This window comes from Cupressus sempervirens, chromosome 5 (assembly GCF_028749045.1).
Source record: "Cupressus sempervirens isolate cs-2001-9-10 chromosome 5, ASM2874904v1, whole genome shotgun sequence".
NCBI lineage: Eukaryota > Viridiplantae > Streptophyta > Pinopsida > Cupressales > Cupressaceae > Cupressus > Cupressus sempervirens.
Window position 1 is genome coordinate 570,680,152 of NC_143122.1, and position 26,415 is coordinate 570,706,566.

Consider the following 26,415-nt stretch of genomic DNA (forward strand, 5'->3'; position numbering starts at 1 on the left):
TAATTTGATTGAGAACATTGCTAGCAGGACACTATATAAGTGGTAATAAGTAAATGCAAATATATGATATTGATATGTTTTGATAAGCTAAATGGTAGGCATATGTATACTAGTCTAATCCATAAATAATATATAACATGTTTAGTTGGTTCCTAATGCTTATTACTAAATAGCATATAACGTGGGAGCACACCATACACTTCCATAGAACTTTAAGATGCAAAATCTTTCATAGCACCTTGGTAAGTGAGTGACATTGGAAGTAGGAGTGCACAGGAACAACCTTTATATCCAAGTTATTCTATATGGTTGCTTAGAGTGACTTTTGCAGAATGCATCCACCTTCTACCTAAATAAATAGTTCACTTTTATCAATGCCCCTACAATGTGTATACATAATTTTTTACTTCCTCTATGAAATACTATAGTTCTAACTCTTCAGTTTGCTAATTTGGCAACAATATCGAGACTCATTTGCAATATGTCTAGAAATTTTTATTTCACAAGCACAGAGACCCTCCATGCTCTGATACCATGCATGCAAATTGGAGGCATACTCATAAAAAGTTATGCATACGTAATAATAAATCATTGGTCTTATTGCCACTGTTGGCATGGCCATGTTGTGTTGTTCCTGCCATCAAGGTTAAAATCCCTTATGGGATGAGATCCCCCATTCATGGCCTCACTGGTTCATAGCTCTGGGTCAAAACTTTTACCCCTTAAAAAATACAATCTAATAGATCATTGGTTTTATCAAGCTTCTTCAGAAGGAGTATAAGCATTGAAAGCCCTAATCTAAGCCTTTATGGACAATATGACATATCCATAGAGCTATCATCTATGCTATTCCCTCCCATTTATGGCAGACCTGAAAATATTGGAGCATACACCACCTTACCCCGCAAACAAATCCATAAAGGGAGTTTTTTCGATTGTTAGGGAGAGCGATGGCCCGTCATATCCTAGCACCCCTTCACTTCATTTTTTTTGTAAACTCTTCACTTTGTTTCCTTTTAGACACTTACGCTTTTGATTTATTAATTTATCGATGTTGTTGGAATCTTGGACCATGCTATCTCTTTTTATCAGAGAAGGCAAAAACTATTTAATTGGTAGGAATAATACATCATAGTCCATTGCTGCTCAGTGCGGGATCTATTGATTTTCAGGTACATATAATAATTGTGAGCCTTGAAATGTATATAATGGGACAAGCTGCAAAACTCCTGTCAAGGCCAATAAACGAGTCGTATGCAGCCCCATTAGAATTGTGAAAGTGACAACCATAAAGAGAAAGCAATCTCATTGTAGGCTTACAACTATGAGCATATGCAGATAATGAATGCTGAATTGTTATCAAGCAGATACTGATGACACAATCTATAGAAGGCTGTTAGCTGTAGTATCAGGCCATTCTAAAAGATCCTCAATAGCTACCATATCCTTTTTCATGCACAAAAAGTCTCCATTTTTAAACATTCTCTATCCATAACTCAAGATCCAATGAGAGAGGTTCTACTTCGAGCTCTGCAGAAAGCACCTGCATCAATTGCATCGTTTGCCAACTGCTAGAGCCCTGTGGTTGACAGAGATCCTCCTTACTGACATGTTCAGTGACCTTGTTAGCATATTTTTAATGGTGTTGATTCTTGAAGATGTCTTGGATGGACAACTGTTACCAGACTCATCACTTAGAGTCCTGGGTTTGGTCTGGTCCAGATTCATGATTTTTTGTAAGATATTTTAATATTTTACTTTCCCAAATGTACTGAGATTTTGAGACAAGCCCGAGTCTCAAAATTCTGGTATAGTTTGCCCAGCCTGATTCTGCAGATCCTTGAAGTCCTCTTTAAGGAATTGGAGGAGTCTACTGTATGGTTTTTCAGTTGAGAGATCAAGCTCTCTGATTTCCAGAATCTTAATGTTCACCTTTCTGTATCTCAGAAACTTTTCCAAATATAGAATCAATTTTTCTTAACCATTGCCTCCACAAGGTTTCTGACCTAGCCGTTTGAGGAGTTGAGATCTTTATCCAACTATCAAACCTTCCCACAGTTTATTTCTTAATCGATATTATCAACATGCAAATATGAAGATTTCCACGTTTAGATTTGGATACAAAGAGAGTGGAGTGATTTACATTTAGGCTTGTGGTATGGTGATGTATATGAACAAAGTTCGTGAATCTCCTTGTGATTTTTTGGGTTAGTAATGAGCAGATTTGCTATGAATCTCTACATTTTTTCCTGCTACTGGATGCATTTGTTTAGTAGTTTATAACTGGATATATCTGTGTGTTTCAAGCTAGTATTATTATGAGCGAAGTACTTGAAATAATTGAAGAGAAGTATTTTTCATATTTTTGGCAAAATTGCTTGCAGACTCTTTGAACCCATCATATCTCTCAATGATGAATTTCCATTGTTGTTTTAGTGTGTTCTAGTTTACCAATACATTTTTTTAACCTTGTTGATTTTATGGTATTAAGGATGATTAATAAGGATCATGAAGTATTGACCGCTCTTGAGAAGGCCAAGATATAGTTGTTGGTTAACAGTTTGTCCCTCTCTCTAACTTGGCTTTATCTTGACTCTAGACATCCAGATTGTGAGGAAACAAAAGGATGTCACCAACAAATGGGTCAGTGTATGTGTTATATCACTGCCCTTTGAATTATAAGGTACAACTCCCTTATATGCAAGATATACTTGGAATGATATTTTTATGTGATCAAAAGGGTGACTATGTGTATGCTCTTAACCTGAGAGCAGAAGAGGCTAAAAAGATTACTCATAGACATAAGCAACCTAGGCGAGGTTTTAGGTCTAACACTAACTCTACTCCTAAATGTATCTAAGACTATGTGATGCAAGGAGATCTAATGGAAGAAGGACATCTATGGCCCTAAGTGGCTCTTTGACCAGTGAAGGTTACCTAGTGGCAAACTCCCAACACACTTCAATCCTAACGTCACATCACAAATGCAGGATGTTATGCAGCTTTGGAAAAGAGCAGAAATACCTATGAAAGATAGCACTTTGACTACCCATACTAGTAACACTGCACTAATACTCTAACTAGCCCAAATACTGATAGCTTCACAAGTACTTGTCCTACAATTCCAGAAATTCTAATCTACATGCATGTTAGCTTAGTTGAAGGAGGCAATGAAAGAAACTTAGGCATACTAGTTCTAAGTGGAATTAAAACATCGCATTACCTAGTTGCAGACATCAATGTAATCCTTCATTCCATACACCTCTCAATTCTCACTCAATAGGCTCTGCTACAAGGGGAGAAAATGCATGAAACTTGCCGATCCTTTCTATTAACTTGGAAAATTAAATATATAAGTCCCCTCTTAGGGTTCTTGGCTAGTTACATATTCATCAATTACATTAACAAAGCATTTGAATCGCTCATAATTCCAACAGTCATTGTTACAATTCAATACATTAGAGAAAGAAAGCAAAAATGGTTAGAAACCCTTCAAAATGATTCATATTCTTCTTTGATCTGTAACAATCACCTTGGCACCAAATCTTGTATTTCATATCTCAACGGTTACTACAGTTTTGAATCTTCACCATTGATCTCTTATCAACAATCATGATTTAAGCATGGCAACCTTTTCATGTTAATCCTTGTCACTCCCTCACAACTGTCATTCATACGATATATTCTTTCCATGCGATAATGCGATCACTATCCTGGTTTACTATTCGCAGCTTTGTCACTTCGACTCAAAATTAACTTTAACTCCTCGCGACCATGCGATAGCCTGAGATTTTAACTGCTATGTACCCTTCACAGTTTCACGGCCTAAAGACCTTTAACTGCCTAATTACCGCGATTTAAGGTTTAATTGTTACTTTCGCCAAGTTGCAATTAAAAATGTCTCGAATGCTTCTTAACCAACGATCTTGTGAACACTGTTCACCTTGACCGCTCTCATCTCTCCCACTGTCACAATCATTAACTCTAGGTTACCCTTAACTGCTAGTGACCATGCAATCTTTAGTTTTTGTTATATCGGGACCTTGACTCATGATTAACCTAAACCGCTTGCGACAATGCGATTACTGGCTTTCGTAGGTTTGCAACGTTAACTCATGATTTATCTTTAGCCCTTGCGACCATGTGACTGTTCAATATTTGAATGCCCTGGGTTACTTTTCGCAGCTTCGCCACTTTAAGTCCAGGTGAACTTTAATTGCCTGTGATGTTGCGATAACCATTTAGAGTTAACTATTACCATTTTCGCTAGGTTGCAACTTAAAATCTTAACTCATCATTCAACCCAGGACCATGCAATCACTGGCTTTCGCTGCTTCACCGTGTTGACTCCGGGTTATCTTTAATCACCTATGAACTTGCGATATGCATTGATCTTTAAGATCTGACGACTAAGATTAGGTCTTAACTCTCTTGTTCACTTTTGCAGTGCGGGTCCATCTTCCAGCTACGTACATCATGGCAGACAAGTGGCGCTATTTCATTGGTTGGAGTTTGGTGACTATAACACATACATTGACCCATTTGTTGGTGACATCCTTTTGTTTCCTCACATTTTGGGCATCTAGAGTCAAGACAAAGCCAAGTTAGAAAGAGGGCAAACTATTAACCAACAATAATGATAGCATTTTCGAACATTAATATTGTCAGCCATGGGTTTCTACATGTATGCTTGTGATTTATTCTATATAACGATGGTCATGAAGCTCTCAGGGAAGCTAGATTTTTGTGTTCCATCCACAAGAAAGCGTGGATTGTTGCCAATAAATGTGTCTATTGCAATGACTGACATGGCTAACTTCAAATTAATGGACTCCAAAATTTGGATTCATGGTTAGACAATTCCTAGTCATCCTTACAATAATTTTTTAATATTGTGATTACTAATGAGAATATTAATATTATGAATGTTATCAAATTTTTTTTTTCAAATGTGTATTATGTCAAGGTATACAGGAAACCACTGATCATCTACTGTGAAACTGTCCTTTTGCTAATTTATGTTGGGCTTTTGTGCTTCAAAAACTGGCATATAGTATGCCATTACCACTGAAGCTTTGGGATTTGTTTCAATCATGGCCAACATTGTATCCGAATACATTATTTGCTTGTATGCGGAGATGTATTCCTGCTTCAGTGGTGTGGGCTATTTGGTGGGAAAGAAATAAACATATTTTTCAGAATGAAGTTAACCAATTGCATATGGTCCTGGAGGGGATTGAGAGGGCAGTAGTTGAAGTTTTTAATGCTAACTTATTTAGTGGCAAAGGTCATAGTCTCTATGTCACATCATGGGATGGTAGAATGCTGAATGCTTGTAAGGGAATCCAGATTCCTTTTGGCTCTGTTTCTCAATGGAATGTTGGTCAAGTTGTTGATCGAAGGGATGTTAAATGGTCTCCTCCTCAGCTGGAGTTTATCAAAATTAATTTCGATGGAGCATCTAGAGGTAATCCAGTTAAATCAGGAATTGGTATATGTCTGAGAGATTATCATGGTCAAGTAGTAGCACTAAAACCATGTCCTATTAATTCTGAGACTAACAGTTTAGCAGAAGCACTTGCATTGCACCATGATTTGGCCCTAGCAAAAAGAATGGGCCTAACAAAGATTCATATTGAAGGGGATTCTATTATAGTTATTAGTGCGTGTATTATGAGATCTATCATGATATCATTAACTGGAATTTAAAATATGTTTTACAGCAGGTCTGGGAATTAATGGACTCTTTTCTGGACATTCACATATCTTACACTCTTCGTAGGGTAACAGGGTTGCTGATTTTTTGGTGAATTGGGGTTGTGATGATAATATCATTGAATCTTTGTGCCTGGCTATTTTCATTCAGAAGAACCTCTTTTTGCAAGAGCTTGTCCTCCAGGAGTCCGTGCATGTGTTTCTATAACAGGAGGGTGTGCAATTTGCTATGATCATATTATAGGTTTATGGATGGCCTTGTAAAGATTTTGAGTGCCGGGCAGCTGGTTCTGCATATCATTCCAAGGTTTGGATCTGTGGGTGTGAGGTGGCAGGGGTTGTGACATGGTGGAAATATTGGAGATTTTGTGGCAGTTGAAAAGATGATGGCATCAGAAATGTGTATGTCTGCATATAGTGGGTATTAATTATGTCATTAGTGATGTTTTGGAGGTTTGGTTTGTATGCCACCATTTTCTATTTTAAGCATTTGTCTTTCTGAAATTGAGAGTGTATGATGGTACTTAGTGCTGTGCCATACTCAACACAAAGCACATGCCATATAGAATTTGTTGCTTAAAAGCATTCTACTTTGGATTGGGGGAGAGTGTGAATTTGGTCTCTTTGATTTGCTGTTTTCTGATCAAACTCCAATGACAGCGAAGGGTATTGTATGCCAACCTTGTGCAAAATGGCATTGCTTTGATGTTGATTTCTTCCTTTGGAATTACAGAATTTTCCTGACTCCTGAGATTTGGGAAGTGGAGTTCTCGGTGCCCATTGATGATGAGGCCTTATCAACAATGTTCATTGCAGCAATATCAAAACTAGATGTGCTATAAGGTAAACAATTGGTGAGGAATCGCTCTTTCCACAAATTAAAAGATTTGTATTTCCATCACAATTGGTCTTTGTGCATTTTGTCAAATGTGATGGATTTGCTTCAATCTGTATCTTTACTGGAAATTATGGCATCAAAGTGGTTGGCCTTGTCTTTCTGGGGGATAACAAGTTGAAACATGTGGTTCAAAGGTATGATTTGTGGTCTGGCGAACCATTTATTGGCTCTCTTTCCAAGAAAACTTTTGCTTTCAAGCCATGATTATATGCTGGTTTATGAGAGTGCGAAAAAGGCTTTGTAGAAAATGTTTACGAAGCAATTTAGGTTTAGTTTGGACAAGTTTGGGTGTGGTTTAGGCAAAGAGCTGGTTATAAAGTGCAGTGGAAAGTTTTTTCCTTTTTAGACATTCTGGACCGTAAGAACATTGTGGACAAGCCGAGATGTCATGCCTTAGATTGTGGTGATAGCTCTGTTGTTGGTCTTCATGGTGGTGCTAATGTCTATATTGTGGGTCTCCAAGGGGATGCACGATTGGTTCTAGATTTAAATGTGAGACCTCCAAGTGATCCCATTTCCACACCTGGAGTGCTTGGAGATGCAAGGCTTAGTTTTGGGGCTTTGGAGCATCAAGCTTCGTCAAGCATGTAGGAATAAGAATTTTGCTCCTTTGCAGTTTAATTTTGAGAAAAGTCCTAATTTGGCCGTGCAGATGATTGCTGTGGTTTTTAACACTCGTAATGCTATTATGGTTTTGGTTTCATGGCCCGTGAGTTTTGTGGTGGATTTCTTTACATGCTGTTTGTAGAGGTTCTTCCAAGATTATGATATGGTTTGGTGCTTTCAGTAATCCTTTCTCTTTGTTTTTGCTTGACTAGATTTTGTTCACGGGAAATGGAAGAATCGACCTACTGCGTGGTGGTTTTGCTAGATGATTTCGAACCCAAGTTGCTCGATCAACAGTATGATGACATCAATTGCTGCCAGTTCTTGTCACCGTGGTTTATCATGTTTTGAACAATCATCATGCCTTGGTATCGTGTAAGAATTACATTGAAATTTGTTTTTCAATGTATAAAGTTGTATGTATTAATATGTGGGCCTTTGCAAATGGGGTAATTTGGTTAGTGAATTTTGCTCCCACCCCTAATGTATTAACAAATGTATGGATGGTTAGCGGGGTTTGAGTCGTGATGGGTAGATCTTATTAGGTTATGAACATTTTCCTTTATGATTACTATGTTGTAGTTATTTGGCAAGGATTAGGTTTTTCTTCTAGATTCTTTCCCTAATGAGCCTTTGAGTCTGGTTTTTTATTTATTAATATACTATATAGTGGTTTGCCCACTTTTGATCAAAATAAATAAATTTTTAAAATTAACAAATTATTAATATCATTTTTATTATTACAACATTAAACATTAATTGTTTTTAACATTATATTATATATTAAATTTATTATTTATTAATAATAATTTCCTTTAATAACTATATAATTACTATTGGATAATATTATTAGCTTCTTTGCTGAAATTTCAATCAACTCGTCTTAGGGTTCTTGGGTTCAATCTATTGATTACAAAGGGATTGCCTTCAGATGTAGAAGATGTTTCTCTATGAGACGTAGTTGCAGATTGTAAACAAGCGCAAGCATCGAAGACCTCCATGGTGGAAAGATGTATCTAATCAACGCTATACGATTGAGAAGAAAGTTGAGAAACAAAGGTGTTTCTCCCAAGTTGTGGCTGAAGATAGTACACATGCCTCTCAGTTGCTTCCTCTCGGCAAGATCCCTCTTCAAGGAAGTCGATTGATAGTGAATCCGAAGATCTAGGTGTGGCTCATCAAGTCGAGGTGTCAACACTTGATGGAAGAGAGAAAGAACGAGTGAATGGACAACAAGCACAAGTTGATCTGTTGGCGAGGGATGGTAGTGCCACCAATAATTATTTAGAGGAGGAGCTTGGTGGGTTTGAATCCGAGGGTAACTCAGCCCCGTGACAGTCAGAGGCTGCTAGAGTTGAAGATGGATGGTATGTGGTCAAGAAAGAGGGAAAGGGGTTCCAAAGAAACTAGAAATGGTTCTTAGATCTCATACAAAAGGGGGGAGACATGATGTACAAAATAACCCTTTATTTTGGGAGGTTTTACTAGTATTTAGGGCTTATGTTGTTCTACTATACTACTGATGGGATGTTGGAACCCTTGTTTCCACTCTTGCTTCTAGGCAAGTTCCTACCATTTTCTTTAAGTAAAAACTCATTAATACCGATAAAAAAATACTATTATACATTATAAATATAAAAATCATATATAATGCCTAATGTTCTTGATTTTAGGTGTATATATGTATATATATTTGCGTGTCTTTGAAGAGCACATGATTATACTGAATAACAATTTTGCCAATTTTAAACTTTAATCTAAACAATTAACTTCAAATGCTGAAATGCACATAACACAACACAAAACTTATGTGGAAACCCAATGCGGGAGAAAACCACGACAAAATAATTGCTTTATATATATACTTTGTTCTTTTACAATGATTTGTAGGCTACGACCTACTAGAGGCTCCAACCCCTATGTTTATGAGCACCGACTCATTGGAAGCTCCAACTCCCACACTTTGCAGGCTCCGACCTACTGGAAACACCAACCCCCATTGCTGTCTTTGTGAGCACCAACTCACTGCACACAAACTTCTTCTCCACCTCAACAGTCTTGCTGACTCAATTGATGATGGATATCTTTGTTGCACAGTTTTCTGTTCTTATCTCTGTCTAAAATCTATACACTCTTCATTCTTGAGGTCAGTCAATAATTCTATGCTTTACTTCTCAATCTTCACTATACTCACAAGAATATATATTTATATATCGGATAAAATTCTGATTATACAATATCCTTCATTTCATTCTCTCTTTCGCTCTACTTACTCTACTGTGTATATATATATATATATATATATATATATATATATATATATATATATATATATATATCAGATTAAAATCTGAATATACATAGATATTTTATTCTCCTTTATATACTGCATGTCTTTTTTTTTAACTCTGACTTCAATCCTGACTTATATTCTGCTCTTCTTATTCTTACACTTCCATCATTCACTGCAGACTTCTAACCTCATATTTATGTTCCATATAATATAAGACGTGACTTTTCAAAATTAAAAGTCATGACTTTTGATAGCTAAATTGAATTTTAATAGTTTCTTTTAATATTCATCACTGATTGACTTTTATGTTGCTTTGGTATTTTACAGTATCCAATAAATAATTAATCCAAATTTACTGTCATGATGACTTGGTGTTTGATGTAATTGTTATTATTTACATATAGTTGACTTTAGATTACTGCATAACTTCCCAGCCTTCCACATTATCATGAATGTAATATTTCTTTATCTTTCCTTATACTTGGGAAGACAAATTATTTTCTTCATTTGATAAATTCTTTTGCCCTTGTATTGACAACACACTCGTCACCTGAATACACACTTTGTTAATTCCTTATATTATGTTTGATGGTTCTCTGACGGTATCCATATCTGGTTTGTAATCTTGTTTTTCATAAACTCCTCTAATAAATCAAAGACTTCATGTAATGGTCCTTGATATATTCAGCAGCACACATCCTTGTTTTATATGCCATGACAAATGTTTATTCATTCGTATGTAGTGCTGGGTATCATCGTAGACTCCTCTGACCGTCTTCCATTACTTGACTTCTCACACTATGGGTTTTCCTTGTTATCGGGCACAATATAATATCTATAGCATAACCATTGTTCTTATCCTTAGCGGGCCTCTGATTATTAATCTTAATTTTGATGGCATGAATTACAAAGACCCTTTTTGTTCTATTTGGAATCTGGTCTTATATGTTTCATTGCGGTTGACCAACATAAATTGAGACTTCCACAAATTGTTGTTTATTAATAGGTTTGATGTCACACATAATCGCTATGGATAATTGTGACGGGGCTTTCATTTGTTTGTTGATTGTATTTCCCTTGGATGCACGTCAGAAATTCAAACTAATATTGACTCTCTTTTGTAATATCGGGCCTTTTCTTTATGATAAGACTTTGCCACGTTGTGTGACTTGCTTTTGACCGGAATATTTTCTGTATTTTCTAAGCAAATCCTATCTCCATAATATCGTATCTGCATTGATTCAAATACTTAGTATGCTGACCTGGAACCTTTTGCCATGACTCCTATTTGTTCACATATCGCTGTTATGATGTCATTCAAAACACTTGCGGATTACTCCTTGGTCTTGTTCCACCCTTGTTCAATCTCCCGACCAGAAATATGGCTGATGTGGTTCTAATTCCAAACATATCTTATTGATCTCAGAAATTGGGCAATTGCATAAACTGAATACCCCTGTTCGCTTAAACACCGCTTTATGGTTTGTCATGTCAAACAAATCAAATCCCTTATTTATCACCGCAGATTATTGTTTGGCCATTGTTATCACATCTTCCATAATATTATGCAGATGAACAATACCGTCTGCTGCTGTATATTATCTCGTGTTTGATCACACCATTGTCGCTTCTTCAAACAATTAATAGTTTACCAATGTGGATTCCAAACTACATCTTGCTGCTCCAAACATTGACTTGTCAATGACATATACTTTCTTTGTTTAATCACATCCTTCTCCTGGTGTGCTTATATAGGTTGGTCTCTCCTATCTATTCATCTTTGTGCTTTCATCATGGTCTCCTAATTAATGATATGCCTCCTCTCATTGTAGATCCAAGACTCTCCCAAATATGCCTTCTTACAATTGTTTATATCATTCCATCTAGTATGCATATCACAGACACAAACAGCTTAATTCCTATCTTCAATTTGCCTTTGATGCTAACACTGGTTTAATTCATTCTAATGAAATCCTTTGACATCAATGACAATATGTTCGTCAGTCTTTGGACCAATGAACCCAACTCCCAAATTTTCTTTACTGCCATAAACCGGACCATTGAACTCAAATCTGAACCAGTAATTTAGGCTAACCAAGATCACAACTAACTCAATGATATTGTTGGTGGATGAAGCTTTTCTAATATGTTACAAGGGTAGGTTGTTTCATTCACCATTTCTTCATTCAAATCCTCTTGTTTAGTTCCGGTTATCCTAGTTTGAATCTTTCTCAAGTTACTAGGATCCCAACTCGATATTGGAAATAAAATGAATCTTGCAATGTAATTATTTCTTGTCTTCAAATAGTTCCACTTGACTTCCCTTTTTGCTTCGTAGAACTTCTCGAGTCACCTAACTCTGCTAATGATTTAAACTTTGCAACTTCCAATTTTCTTGGGATTTTTTAAATTTATGAAGATGTATTTCAAATTCAACTTGCCGTCCTATGATATTTTCACAATTGTAAAACTTGAACTAGGATATGCTTTTGTTTTTAATTTTAAGAGCTATTCTAATAATTCTCAACAACATAATCAAGAGTTGGAAATTTACATGTTCACAATTTAAGATGAGTTTTGTCTCATCCTCAAAGAGAAGAAACAAAGGAAACCTTAACGTAGTCTGAAACCAAGTAAAGAAAACACCAATTCAAAAACCAAATTCCCCTTTTTCATCAACTGCATCTTGAAGGGACTGCTCCTTGCTTAGTTTAATGGATATCTCTTTGAGGTAAAGTAGGAAAATGAGCTTTCCATATATTAAGATGAGAATTAGAAGCACCACACACATCTATGACCTTAAATGTGATGTTCTTTTTGGGAATAATTTTATATCTTGTTAGTCCACTTATTCTCACATACTGTAACTACTCCAATCAGAAAGTTCCTAGAAATTTCCTCAAATTGTTCTCTCCATTCATTGGGTAACTTAGTATGGAAGAGTTGGCTATAACAAAAGTTGTCACTTTGTTCAGTAATCTCATTTTTTTTTGTTAGCCTGAATAACCTTGTGGGTGAGTCTTGATCAGCCATCGATTGATTCCTTTGTTTAAGAACCAGTGTGATGGTTTCTATCAATGCTTGTCTTCCTTCCCTTTGATCCAAAACACAAAATATAGGAGCATTACAGTTATACACAATATTTGTTACTATCTTTCTTGAAATAGTGGGGAAAATAGATTCTTCTTCTTTTAATAGAAAGATCTTTATATTGCAGTAGAATTCCTTCATAGATTGGCGGTAGGAATATGTCCTCATTATAATCCAATAAACAATTATTTTTTCTTCTGTATGGACTTTTGTGCACTAGTGTGAGTTTTTTGTGGGATGATTTGATAAGGGTTCCTTCCAATGAATACCATAACAAGAATATGGCAAATACTGTATCATGACCGTTTCCCATGTGTCATCCTCTCTTGGGTAGTGGTACTAGATGTAGGTTATAAAACAATGTACTTTGATTAATCCAATTACCATAGAAGTGTAAAGTTTCTGCTAATTCCTTATCTCTGAATCAGACTTTTAATTCAGTCTTTAAATGCTGAGAATGGTCTTCTAAGAATTCTAAATATTGATGAAGTTAACACCTATTTTGATGCAGATCCAATAATGAATAGTTGACCATTGATTGTGAGGGAGTATCTCTGATATAATTCACAGGATATAGAAGCTTAGAGGAGCAGACTTTGTTGTAACTGTGTGTCCTCAATTTGCATCAATAACCTCACTATATATCCATCAAAAATGTTAGGATCACGAGTTTCAAATCCTTCAGGTTGCTCCAGATAAACTTATTCTATAATCTTTCCATTTAGGAATGTTGTTTTTTACATCCATTTGATGTACCTTCCATCCCTTTGATGCGGCAATTGCTAAGACTGCTCTTACGGAGGTATATCTGGCAACAGGAGCAAAGGTTTCTTCATAATCAATTCCTTCTTTCTAAGAAAATCCTCTAGCTTCAAATCTGGCTTTATACTTCTCAATACTAGCGTCAGCAACATGCTTTATTTTAAATATCCACGTGGAAGAAACAACAGATTTTCCTTTAGGTCTTGGAACAATTTCCCAAATATCATTTTTTATAATAGATTGGTATTCTTCTGTCATGGCTTCTTTCCAAGCTATACGTTTAATAGCATCAAAAGGATTGGTAGGTTCTGTTTTGGATAAATCACTCATGTTTGTTATATAACTAGAGAATGTTTTAGGTCTTTTTCTTTCTCTAACTGTTCCGGAAGGTGCAACCAAGTTTTGAGCTGCTTCAACTATTTTAATGGCCCAAAGTGGTCTTTTCTTTGAATTTTCTTCAAGATTCATATTTTGAATTTCATCTTCTATTTCTTCTAAGTTCTCCCTCTGGGATCTAGATTACTCAATATTTAGAATTCTTAGAAGACCTATTGTCAACATTTAAATATTGAGTAATCTATATTTAATTCTATATATTGAGTAATCTATATCCCTACTAAGTTCAATATTTTTTTGTCCAAGTATGAAAATCCTATATGCCTTAGATTTCTCACTATACCTTACAAAAATACCTTTCCTCCCAGAGGGTTCTAGCTTGGTTCTCTTTTCTTTTGGAACATGGATATATACAGGACACTTGAAAATTCTAAGATGACTTATATTGGGTTTTACTTTAGTAAATACTTCTTTAGGGGTTTTATCTTTAAGATAAGAGTGAGGGCTTCTGTTTTGAATATATACAGCAGTACGAGAGGCTTCTACCCAAAGATAATATTCTAGATCTTGGTCAAAAATCATAGCTCTAGCAGCTTCTATAATTGTCTTATTCTTTCTTTCTGCTACCCCATTTTGCTCTGGATCATGAGGAATAGTGTACTCCCTCTTAATCCTTGATTCTTTACAAAACCTTTTAAACAAATCTGAGGTATATTCTCCTCTGTTATCAGTTCTAAGGGTTTTAATTTTACGCCCTGAAAAGTTTTCGGTTAATGTTTTGAATTCTTTAAACCTTTGTAGGATTTCTTCTGCTTCCTTGCATTTTTAAAAATAAATCCATGTTTTCCTAGAGAAGTCCTCTAGGAACAAAATATAATTCCAGAATCCTCCAAGAGAAGGAACAAACATGGGTCCACATAAATATGAATGAATTAATTCTAGTACAATATTTGTTTTCCTAGTAGTATCATGAAAGGGACTTCTGGTGTTCTTACCCAGAGCACCCCTTTTGAAAATACTTGGGTAGTCTTTATTTAGTTTAGGTAATCCACTAACCATCTTCTCCATAGTTGATAAAGTTTTAAAATTTAGATGCCCTAATCTTCTGTGCCATATTTCATTTGTATCTGCAGCTTAGTGAACTAGGGCTTGAATAGATCAACTAGATTCTGTATTCAATTCATACAAATATCTTTTTCTTTGACCAATTAACTTTGCTTTCTTGATAGAGGAGTTCTTAGCCCAAGTTAATACTTTGTCATCCACGAATGCAACATTCTACCCATCATCTTCAAGTGCTGTAATTGAGATTGGGTTTTTTTTAATTCCTAGTACATAGAGTACACCTTTAAGAAGAGTATTTCCTAATTTTAGTTTCAAAATACAATTTTCAATTCCTTCAACGGAGTGTGTTGAGTTATCACCAATGGTAACTTCACCGTTAACCTTCTCTGATAAAGAATCTAGAGTTTCTTTGTATCCCGTTATATGTCTAGAAGATCCACTATCAATTGCCCATGCTTTATTTGAAATTTCATTTGATAGAGAGGAATATGAAACACGGTTCTTAGGATCATAAGTATCGTCTTCTCTAATAACATTTGTACAATTTGCTTGTTGTTCGGAATTTTCAGGACAATTAGATCTAGTGTCCAAATTTTTCACATTTGAAACACTTTATTTTAGATAGATCTTTGTTGGGTTTTCCATTCTTTTGATTTCCCTTTTTCTTCTTGAAATGCCTTTTCTTGCCCTTATAGGAGTTTGTATTAAGAATGTGAAGTTTTTCATCTTTTGGTTTTGGTTTCCCTTCTTTCTTTATTTTTTTGGATTCCTCTTGAAAACAATCTTTCTCGAGTCTGTTAAAGTCCGAAAGATTATCTCTAGCACTTATTCTTTGTAAAAATGTCTCCCATGAATCTAACAATCCATCTATAGCCATAAGCATTAATTCTGTGTCACTAATGGTGGTTCCTATGCTTGATAGTTCATCTCTAATGCCAACAACTCTTAGGAAGTAAGAATTTATCGATTCTCCTTTCTTTATCTGAATGTGATTAAGTTGCCTTTTTAGTGCGAGAACCCTAGTTGCATTGTTTACTTCATATGCATTTCATAATGCATTCATTATATCAAATGCAGTTTGATATTTTGTAAGCATAGGTACGGTATCATTTCTGACTCCATCCAAAGATAATTTGAATAGCTTTTCTATTTCCTCTACTCCACATAGATTTGTGAGGTTCAATTGGAGGTTGTTTGGATGCTCCATCAACAAATTGTTTTACATTGTTCTCTTCAAGAATCATCATGATTCTGAATTTTCAGACATCAAAATGTTCCTGCCCATCAAAACTATCCTCGGGTCTGATTGTGTATGCCATAGAAGATAGGAGATTGTTGCTTAATGTATACAAAGTCTGATTATTGAAATTTTGCAGAACCTACGTTCGATTACCAGAGCTTTGATACCATGTAAAGTTTCTACTAATTCCTTATCTCTGAATCAAGCTTTTAATTCAGTCTTTAAATGCTGAGAATGGTCTTCTAAGAATTCTGAATATTGATGAAGTTAATACCTATCTTGATGCAGATCCAATAATGAATAATCAACCTTTGATTGTGAGAGAGTATCTTTGATATAATTCGCAGGATATAGATGCTTAGAGGAGCAGACTTTGTTGTAATTGTGTGTCCTCAATCTGCATTGATAACCTCCCTATATATCCTTCCTAAAGGGTATGTCCCTCAAAGGGACCTAACCCTTCCTTAGTTAACATAATTAATACTCCTACAAGTCGGCAATCAAAATAAATAAACATGATAACATCTAACTAACACAACGTGTTATCTTAGTTAATAATTCACTTCTTGAGAAGTCATTGGTTCCTAAGGAAAATAATCTAATGCCAACATATATATAAGGGTAAAAGAAGAAGTACGGTCTGCACTTTCAGACCTGTAGGTTTATCTGGTTAAATATACTTCACAAAAAGTTCTTATTTAGATATATATGATATTAGATTTTGGCCTTGATCATGTTGAATAGGTCCATACACTATTGTGATCTTCTACCCTCTCATCTCATTTTCACTAAAGATCTTGGGCAATGAATACAAACTTTTGATTGCCATTGCTGAAATAAAAAATGATAGAAAAATGTTGCATCCTCCACCTATTTGTGAAATCTATGCTCTTTAAAATTCGTGACCAGATCAACAATTTGATCCTTGAACTGGGTGAAGTTATTGAAATGTTCAATGATGGTCATTTGCATAAAGTGTTGGATTTACAGCTTGAAGTCATAATGAACTCATACTACTGCATGATCCCAATAAATGATAATGATGTGTGAAAATGCCAAATAGAGAGAATAAGTATATTCAAAATGTAGTCATTGATCATCAAAGTGTACATGTACCCCTCTTTCTATTATATTATTACCAAGAACCTTCCATTCACCTGCCAACAAGGTCGTGGCCCTCCTATGGAGGATTATGTAACCATTCAAGCCTTGGTTGTGATGTTCTACTTCAACGAGCTACAAACTTTCAAATTTGGATGTAATTTACCAGATATTCTTTCCACCTTGTTTGTAGCTCATACAAACATTTTGGGCTATTGTACTAAACAATTCAATGGTTTTTGTCTTTGGTAGCAATAAATTTAAGCTAGAGTCATTCTTCAACAATTGTGTGGCCTCCGTATATAACATGTAAATCCGTATTGATCACTAAAATTACAGTGTTCTGTGCTCTACTCTTTATTGATTTATTTCTCATAAGCACATAGTCAAAGAACTTCTGCATGCTAGTAGATCTAACATCAGAACACTCACAATATCATGCTTAGATGAATGTCAATATAGTGCCTCAAAGCTCCTATTTCAGCACAGGCATGTTAGGTGCTGGTTCAAAATTTGCATAGTTTTTGTGAACGGTTAGTTGATATATGTGTTAGATTGTGGTGACTGATCAAGAAAGTACTCTACATCATAAATTCTTTGGAGTACCAAACACATACCAAGACCAAACACATATAGTTGCGGTACCATTTCATTCGGTCAGTTTTGGAGGATGGACAGTTAAAGCTGGAGAAGATACATACAAATGACAATCTAGCAAATATGTTGACAAAGGTAGTAACAAGGGAGAAGCTGAACTCCTCTTCAGCTTCAGTTGGTCTTCTAGACCGAGCATAAATCGAAGAATAGCAGAGTCTAGGGTGGTTTGATCCAGTGGGAGCCCCATGTGGTAGCGGTATAGCTACAGGATCAGTCTCCAAGTGGGAGATTGTTAGATTGTGGTGACTGATTAGGAAAGTACTGTACATACTTCATAAATTCTTTGGGGTTCGAGGCAGTGCCCCCAAAATAATTTTTGGGCTGTGGCCAACATTGTAGCCGACATATGGCCAACATGTTGTAACCCTAAAACGACATAAAATACTTGTATAAAAGGGCTTAGGGTTAGGTATTTTTTATTAAGTTGTGATGCGAAATTGGTTCTTGTGGCGGTATTGAGCTGTAAGGGATTACAGATTGTAATCAGGTTATAATCACTGGATCATAATAATATTGGACTTGCTGTTTGGTGGACGTAGCCCAGGGATTGGGTGAACCACTTTAAATCTTGGTGCATCGTGTTTTTTTCTATGTGATCTATTATTTTCTGTTATTGGTTATATTTGCATGTAATTGTTATTTCTGTCCATGGTTTAATCCTAACAATATGTGGCCATGATTATCCGAATTTCCCCACATTTATGCTAGATATATTAGGGAGGCCTATCTATGCTCTTTGAAATGCATTCAAATGCTCTATAGAACCTGCAATAGTAACATATAGTGAATTTAATATGCTGAGCTTAGCTGCAACAGAGCATGACCATTGAACTGTTTTTCCTGTAACAATGCATTTCTTTTAACTATCCTCATTAAAGAATATAGCTTTCTTTCCTTTCTAACAGAGTTTCCCATAAAACTTTAATATGAGATTCGCCCTGCACATTTACAAGATCGTTGCCTTTGATACCATTTATAATGTCCCTTTCTAGAATATTTCTGATTTTTGTCCTGAAATAATGATCCCAACTCAAAATGAGGATTGCATTATGTTTATGAATACAACTTTATCTAAATTGATGAAATTTTATAATAATATTCAACTTTATAATTCTATGAATAATCCTGTGAATAAAACTTGCTTTTTTCATTCATGACTTGATTCTTGAAATAAATCGTATCTTGAAATCCTTTGAAAGTGCTTTAAAATCTTCTGAATCAGAGGTTTTTTTTTCCCAAACTCAGCAGTAGCAAGATCAGGGTTTTTTGTCCTCAACTTGCTGAGTGTATTTAAGGGTTTTCATCCTTAAAATTTTTAGTTCATCTCGGAGGGTTTTCATCCAAAACTTGTTGCGAGAAATAAGGGTTTTCTACATTAAATGTCTTATGGATTTTTGAGGGTTTTTGTCCTTAGTTGCAAGTCACTTCGTCAAATTCAAGATTGCTTGCTTGCTTGATTATCTTTGCTGATTGATTGACTGCTTGATTCGTTGATTCCTTGATGATTGAATCATGATTTCTTGTCAATGAACTGGTTTGCCCTTTATATCCATTTCTTGGAGGGTCACCACATTTCATTGCTTCCTTTTGAGAGTAATGATTTACTTCCAAAGGGATTCCTTCATCTGTAATTACTCATAAAAGCTCTTAATTTAATTTTAATTATATTCTTTTATTTTATTGATCACTGGTGCCCTTATTAAATTTTCTATCCTGGGCTAGAATCTGATGGGTAGCGATCAGTAGTTTGTAATACTAGCAGGGCACAACTCTCAAGATGCCCTGTCTTAGGGTTTTAAACTAGGTCTAGAGGCGAGGAACTGGATCTATGGTGTGAAAATTCTTATACCCCCACCATCCAAACCCATATTATGTAGCTTTTATTCATGGAATTTCATAATACTAGACTGTAGTTCTCTAATTTATAGGTCATCTATAGAGTCTGTACTTTTGCATCTTTGACTATGGTTATCAAACAGATTGGATGAACTAGATAAACCCATTGCATAGGTATTCCACCGCTAGACTCAAGACCGTATAAACATTTATTAGTGCTAAACATATAATTTAATTATTTAAAGACCAAAGTATCTTACCATCATTGTTGCACGATGTAGCTTTTATACAGAGAGTTTTGTAAGGTTATATTGTAGTTCTCTAATGTACAGGTTATCTATAGACTCTACTTTTGCATCTTTAACCTTTGTTTATCAAACTGACCGGATGAACTAGACAATCCCATTGCATAGGTATTGCCGAGTCTCTATCTTAATGTTACTAATTTCCTTTACATGAAACAAACAGTAAGTTCATCATTTAATTTACCTTTCTGTTATTAATTTCACAAGATGCTGAGAGAGTTATAATGGTTGATAATGGGTGCATATCACTTGAGCCTTGCTGCTGATGTCTTATTACTAATCCTACATCTTTGCTTTTCTTGTATTGGTTCCAACCAGGACTATGCACTCAAAGTGATTGCAGAGACAAATGAATCCTGGGCAAAATTGGTGAAGCGGACTGTTCCTGCCGGAGAGCTATCTCTTGCTTAAATATGCAAACATTTTGAGTTCCACTATAAATTATTTTGTTGTCATATCTGAGCTAAGCAAGCTTTTTCGAACAATATATATTTTTGATGATGCTTTTCTGATGTTTTAAATTTTTGATGACGACCGGTCGATCTTTCTAGGTTAAAGAATACGTCCACCTCATCCGCCGAGATTTTTTCTTGTAGAACACTAATAGGTGTTTTGTGTTCATATGGTTTTAAATTTTTTGTAAACGTCATGATTGAAAAATAAATATTTTACTTGCATTTTAAAAGAACCATATAATATTTATATACTTTTAAATTTATTTAAAGAAACTTGTACAATATTTTATCAGCATTAAATAAAAGTCAAGTCTTTCAAATGTGTGATGGAAGACTTGGTGCTCTTTTATGCCCATAGATTTCTCCGATAATAAGAGAAACATGTTGCAGTCAGGCTGGTGAAAAACTGTTTCAATAGACCCTCTCTGCAAAGTATTTCGTACTTTAGTTTCAGTCACTGTTATCTGACTTTCTTGAAATATGAATGATTTCCAATTTTGCAACATTGTGATTGGAATCTTTATTCCTCATGCTTCAGCCAATAATTTTTTCTTAAAACTACGCTAAGACATCCTTGCATTATTAGTTTCGCGCTTCGTTCTTTTGCCCAAATTTGGGTTTTGAACTTCACTTTCTTTCTAGGTAAATTGGATTTCCAAATATTCTTTATCTTATAATTAATTTAGATTTTTGTTTGGTATGGGATGTCATGGGATTAAGGCATGAAACTAAAATTTCACACCTGTTTGATTTGTTGATATAGAGTGTGCGCACATGTCTGCAAGATGATGAAAAATAGTGAGATATGTCAATCAAATTAGTTTCACACTGCCTGCTTAATTGAAGGTTCTATTTGATAATATTTGTTTCATCTCTGAGCAACATATTGTCTTTTTCTTATGCAGCATTGTTTCTGGTTTACGGGCTTGTTTGCCCATTTTTGAATTTTCATTACCATCAGTGCGCAAACGTGTAAATAATTAAATTATAAACACGTAGAAGCTGTAGAATTAGGTAGTGTTGTTTCTAGTTATTACAATTAATTAATTGATTTGATTAATGAATGAACTAGCTCAAAATATATTTAGTAGATTGATTTTGATTTGAGGTGAATTTTTTATTAACCTATAATTAGTATATAGTATTTATTTTATTTTATTTTGTTAGCATATAGTATTTGGCTGATGGTTCTCATTTTTAGAACAAATGTTTGCATTCAGGCGTGACCTACCACCTTCCTAGTCATTATCATTTTTAATTTTTTTTTAATTTTAAAGAGAGATGCATATATTAATAATAGTCTATTGGATGTAAATTAGTGTACAAGTACTCAAGTATTATTTTATGTCATGTTATTAGGTGATTTATTTTATACTTTGGTAGTTGTTAAAGAGGTCCTAACACTACTTGTTAAGTTTTGGGTCTTTCTTTTTAGTTGTTTTAGGCCTATTTTTGAATTTTCATTACCATTAGTGGTTAAATAATTTAAAAGCAAACATGTACAAGCTGTAGAATTGTAAACTAACATGCAATTATGTAATGTTGTTTCTACTTATTACAATTAATTAATTGATTTCGGTTAATGAATGAATTAGTTCAATACTAATTCACTGGATTGATTTGTGATGAAATTTTTATTAACCTATACCAATGGAGTATATTTTTTATTTTGTTAGTATATAGTATATAGCATATAGCATATAGGATTTATTTTATTAGTATATAGTATTTTGGTGGTTTATATTTTTTTTTGTGATTGTTCCATTTTAAGAACAAGTATTTGCATTTAGGCCTGACCTAACACCTTTTTAGTCATCCTTTTTTTTAATAAATTTAATTTAATATAAATTTTAACTATAAAGAGAGATGCATATATTAAGAATAGTCTATTGGATATAAATTAGTGTACAAGTACTCCAACATTGTTTTATATCATGTTATTAGGTAATTTGTCTTATATTTTGGTAGTTGTTCAAGAGGTCTTAACAATTGTTTTTGATAGAAAAGTAGCCAAAACTAGGGGGATGACCCTTTACAACAGTGGTGGTACAACTGGCAAAAAGCCAGCCAACAACTAATAGACAACCACACACAACACCCTTAATGATTTACCTCAAAAACAAAAGTAACAAAATAATGGTAATTAAAATAATTAGGGATACAACCTTTAGAACCAACAGAGTGTAATAGTTTATCAAAAAACATTTAGGTGGTCATCTTATCGTACCACCTATAGCCCAGAACTAAGTTTAACCAAAAAAACAAAACCATCACCAAAGGATGGAAAGTGAAAACCAACAAAGTACTAAACACAACAGAAAACAAAAGGCCACTAAGTACCATCTTTTTTCTTTCCTTTTCCAACCAGGAGCACCTTCACCCAATCTTTAGCAAGGAAGCCATAGAGAAGCTTCAAGTCCTCCTTCCCTAGGCTATCCTCTTCCGACGCATTAGCCAACAGCTGAAGAGTAGTGGTAGCTGCATGAGTCACTTTAAGGTGAACTTTGAGAACAGGGAGAAGCCCTCCTCCATAGCATTGCACCTGTCTTTGAGCTCCTAGAGATCCTTGTGGGTAACCTTCATTTTTTCCTCAGATCCCAACTTTAAAGCCTTGTTGTTCACTAGAGTTTTGTTACCATCCTACACCACAAGATTGTCAGTAGGGGCCTTTAGGTTTACCAGACCATCTTTCTTTACTGAGGAGGAGATGGTGTCTGGGGAGTCAATCACAGTTTTGGAGTTCTCTTGGTTGTCAGTTGGAGGTTGGGTGATGGTGGCAGAGACATGGGTATCATCTAGGATTGTCCACCTCAAAATCCGAAGTACCATCTAGGGTATCATCCCATTTCTCCACCTCTTTGTCTATTTCATCTTTCCCTTTCTCTTGGCCATCCCTCGAGTTCTTGTCACTCCTTAGAGTTAGTGCCATCCTCCTCCTCCTAAGAGCGACTTGCCAATTGTTTAAATCTTCCATGGGTCTTGGCAATTCTTCTTGACCTTCTTCTAACCCCACCAATTTCCTCATTCGAATCCCCAATTTCTACCTCCACCCTCTTTTCCATTTTAGTTCTCCTATTAGCAGTCAGTTTTGGGGCCATCTTGTTCTACCTACCCTTAACACAAGTTTGGCTAGGAGAAGGTTGAGGAGTGGGGGCATAATTGTCACTTGCAAATTCCAAGCACAGGGGAGCCCTAGAGGGGAGGACATTGTCAATTGCTATCACACGGGGTGGGCAAAGGGCAAAGTGAAATTGGAAAAGACGAAACATGAGCCCTTGGTGTAGGATATTGAAGTTGGCCCCTTTCTTCCTTTTTTCTCTAACATCCATCCCAATCTCTTCAAGTGCATGCATAAAAAAGAACGGAATGCAAACAAGCTCCCTGTTACAAAAATGGTTAAGAAGCGGGAATTGGTAAAAGTAGTACACACTGTGTTTGCCTTCCAGTGTTAGGTATTTCATAATCATTAGACAAAACATCGTCCTAGGGTTCTGATAGTTATCCCTCCTAAAACCACCGCGGTAAAGGTCTAGGGCCTCATTGCCTCTGAAGAAACTAGTCATACTTGCCTCATTTGCCACCTTCGTAACCTTCTGCCATTTCCTACTAGTAATGTCTAGTCCCATCGCCATGGCAATAGACTCTTCATTCACCTAAAACATAATGTCATTTATGGTCACATGCCTATCCTTCCAACTAGCAACAAATTGTTGTGAACAGTTCTTGTAATAGCTTGCCATAGCTTGCATGTATGGGACAAACCCTCCTTCCTTTAACAGAATCAAAGTCACCTGCCTTTTGGAGAAATCCTCCATTCTAGTGGGCTCCAATTTGTTCAAGTCCACATCCATGTGAACAACTTCCTTGATGATATTCCCTTCCTCAATTTCACTAATTCTCATTTGCACCCAAAAAATCACGAAGGTGGGGCTAGAAATGTTGTAACCAATGGTAAAATAGCTATATTTCTTATGCTTCACGAGACTGCGAATTTCAAAATGTACTAATTAGTTTGAAGTATCATTAGAGGGAGTGTAAGAAATCCACACATAATACCTTAAAGATCTAGCCTTAGTCATAATGTTATTTCTTTCTATAATCCTGCCATAACATCGAAAAATGATGGTGTTAATTTTAAAGCTGGTATTATTAATTGCATCCCCTTTAAAGCTGGTATTATTAATTGCATCCCCTTCTCCGTGCCCTTTCATGAACTGATCCACATAATTAAACCTTGTGAAACGTCTTGTCAAACTCAAGACGATCTTAACTATCATAACGATAGCAATTCCACCAAATTGGCCCCTTCTCCAAAATTGGAAGGTCATCTAACTTGATTTAGAGGAGTCTTTTCCCTACTAATGAGGGAATTTATAGAGTTAGACAACACTTCAACACTCTTCCATCTTTTTATGTTCTCCAAATCAAACCCCAATCCAGCCAAAGGTGTCTGCCATCGCATTGCCCTCCCTGTAGATGTGCTATAAGTCATAATGATCCAAGGTTATGAGGTATTGCCATATGTCACCCAATATGTGATGTATGACCCAACCAAGTTGAGTACTCCCTTGAACAGAGTCAATGATGAGTTTAGAGTCCCCCTCTATGGTTAGTCATTCCACCTTTAATTTCACAACAAATTTTAGCCCCCAAAGTAAGGCAGTAGCCTTTGCCACAATATTGGTTCCCTGACCCAAACGTCCCAAGTAGGCAACCAACACATCACCCTTTTCATTCCTCAATACACCTCTAGCTGTCGCCTACCACCTACCCCCCACGCAACACCATCAAAATTTAGTAGTGGGGGGAAACCAACGAGTATTTTTTCTAGCTGCCAAATTTGAATTGTCAAAATTTTGGAAGTTAGGGAGAATATTCCACTTCCCAACAATATCCACCTCCTTCTTGCATGGGGGTTCCTGTGGCACTTTAAATTTTGCCACCATAATATTCTCTATGATGAGCTTACTCAAAATCTCTCCCACCACTTCCTCACCCCTTTCCTCCTCTTGGAAAACCCTATTGTTTCTCTCCTTCCAAATACCCCAACAAACATGTGGGGGGAGGAGATTCCAAAGGACTCTGAGGCGTGGGTGGATGAAGGGGTAGTACCAGTTCTTTTTGAATTGTTCCAAGCCTCTGTTCATGACCCAAACCATTAAAGACTTATTCTAGATGTAGGACCAGACCTTTAAAGAATAGGGGCACTCTAACAAGAGGTGAACAATAATTTCCTCTTCCTCCTTGCACATGTAGCATCGGTTGGTTATCTGAATACCTCTCATTCATAGGTTGTTAGTAGTGACAATCTTACCATGCATGACTATCCACTAGAAAAAAAATGATTTTTGGCAGTAATTGTCTATTCCAGACCTTGCCCCAGGTGATCAAGGTCTGAGTATTCTAAAAAATAAGTTGGTAAGCAGAGCCAACCGAGAACCGACCATTAGTCTTATCCCAAATCACCTCATCCCACTGGGCAAGTATAGGGAAAGTGTGGTGGCACATCATTTCCTCCAATTCTTTAACAAGGGGATCCTCTCTATTAGGGATATCCAAGGTGGATAAACGCTTCCATTTCCTTTGATTATCAATATCATCTTCCACCTCTATTCCTACATTCCTTTTTAAGGGTTCTTGGAGCCCACTAAAGTTGTAGTAGATGAGGGGTTTCCCCCCTATCCAATTGTCCTCTCGGAAGCTTTTTCTTTTGGCGTTCCCAACCAACCATTTCACACCCTTCCGTAGGAGGGCCCTACATTTGAGGATGTTGTTCCATATCTTTGAGCCATTAGGGGGATCATTATTAAAGAGGTTATATCTAAAGTGAGTGTTGCCTAGGTATTTAGCCCTCATGATCCTTTCCCAATCGGTCTTATTTTCAACCAATCCCCACACGACCTTAGTGAGTAGAGCCTTATTCATATCAGCAATTCTTTTAATTCCCAGCCCTCCCTTATCTTTAGGTTTGCATACAGTTTCCCAATTGACGAGGCTCCATTTATTTCTTTCCTATGTGCTAGAGCAATGGAAGTTCCTTTGCAGTTTTTCAAGTT

The 26,415-nt window shown here is 35.8% G+C and overlaps 1 protein-coding gene across 1 annotated transcript in view; it reads left to right on the top strand.

Moving 5' to 3' along the window:
• LOC149557212 (soluble inorganic pyrophosphatase 6, chloroplastic-like) overlaps positions 1-20,679 on the top strand; it is a 96,305-nt gene extending 75,626 nt beyond the window's left edge. Inside the window, exon 6 of the mRNA XM_089831928.1 lies at positions 20,223-20,679. Within this exon, the coding sequence (XP_089688054.1) occupies positions 20,223-20,315 (93 nt within the window). The 3' untranslated portion in view covers positions 20,316-20,679. The remainder of the gene's footprint in view (positions 1-20,222) is intronic.
• Positions 20,680-26,415: the final 5,736 nt, after the last annotated feature.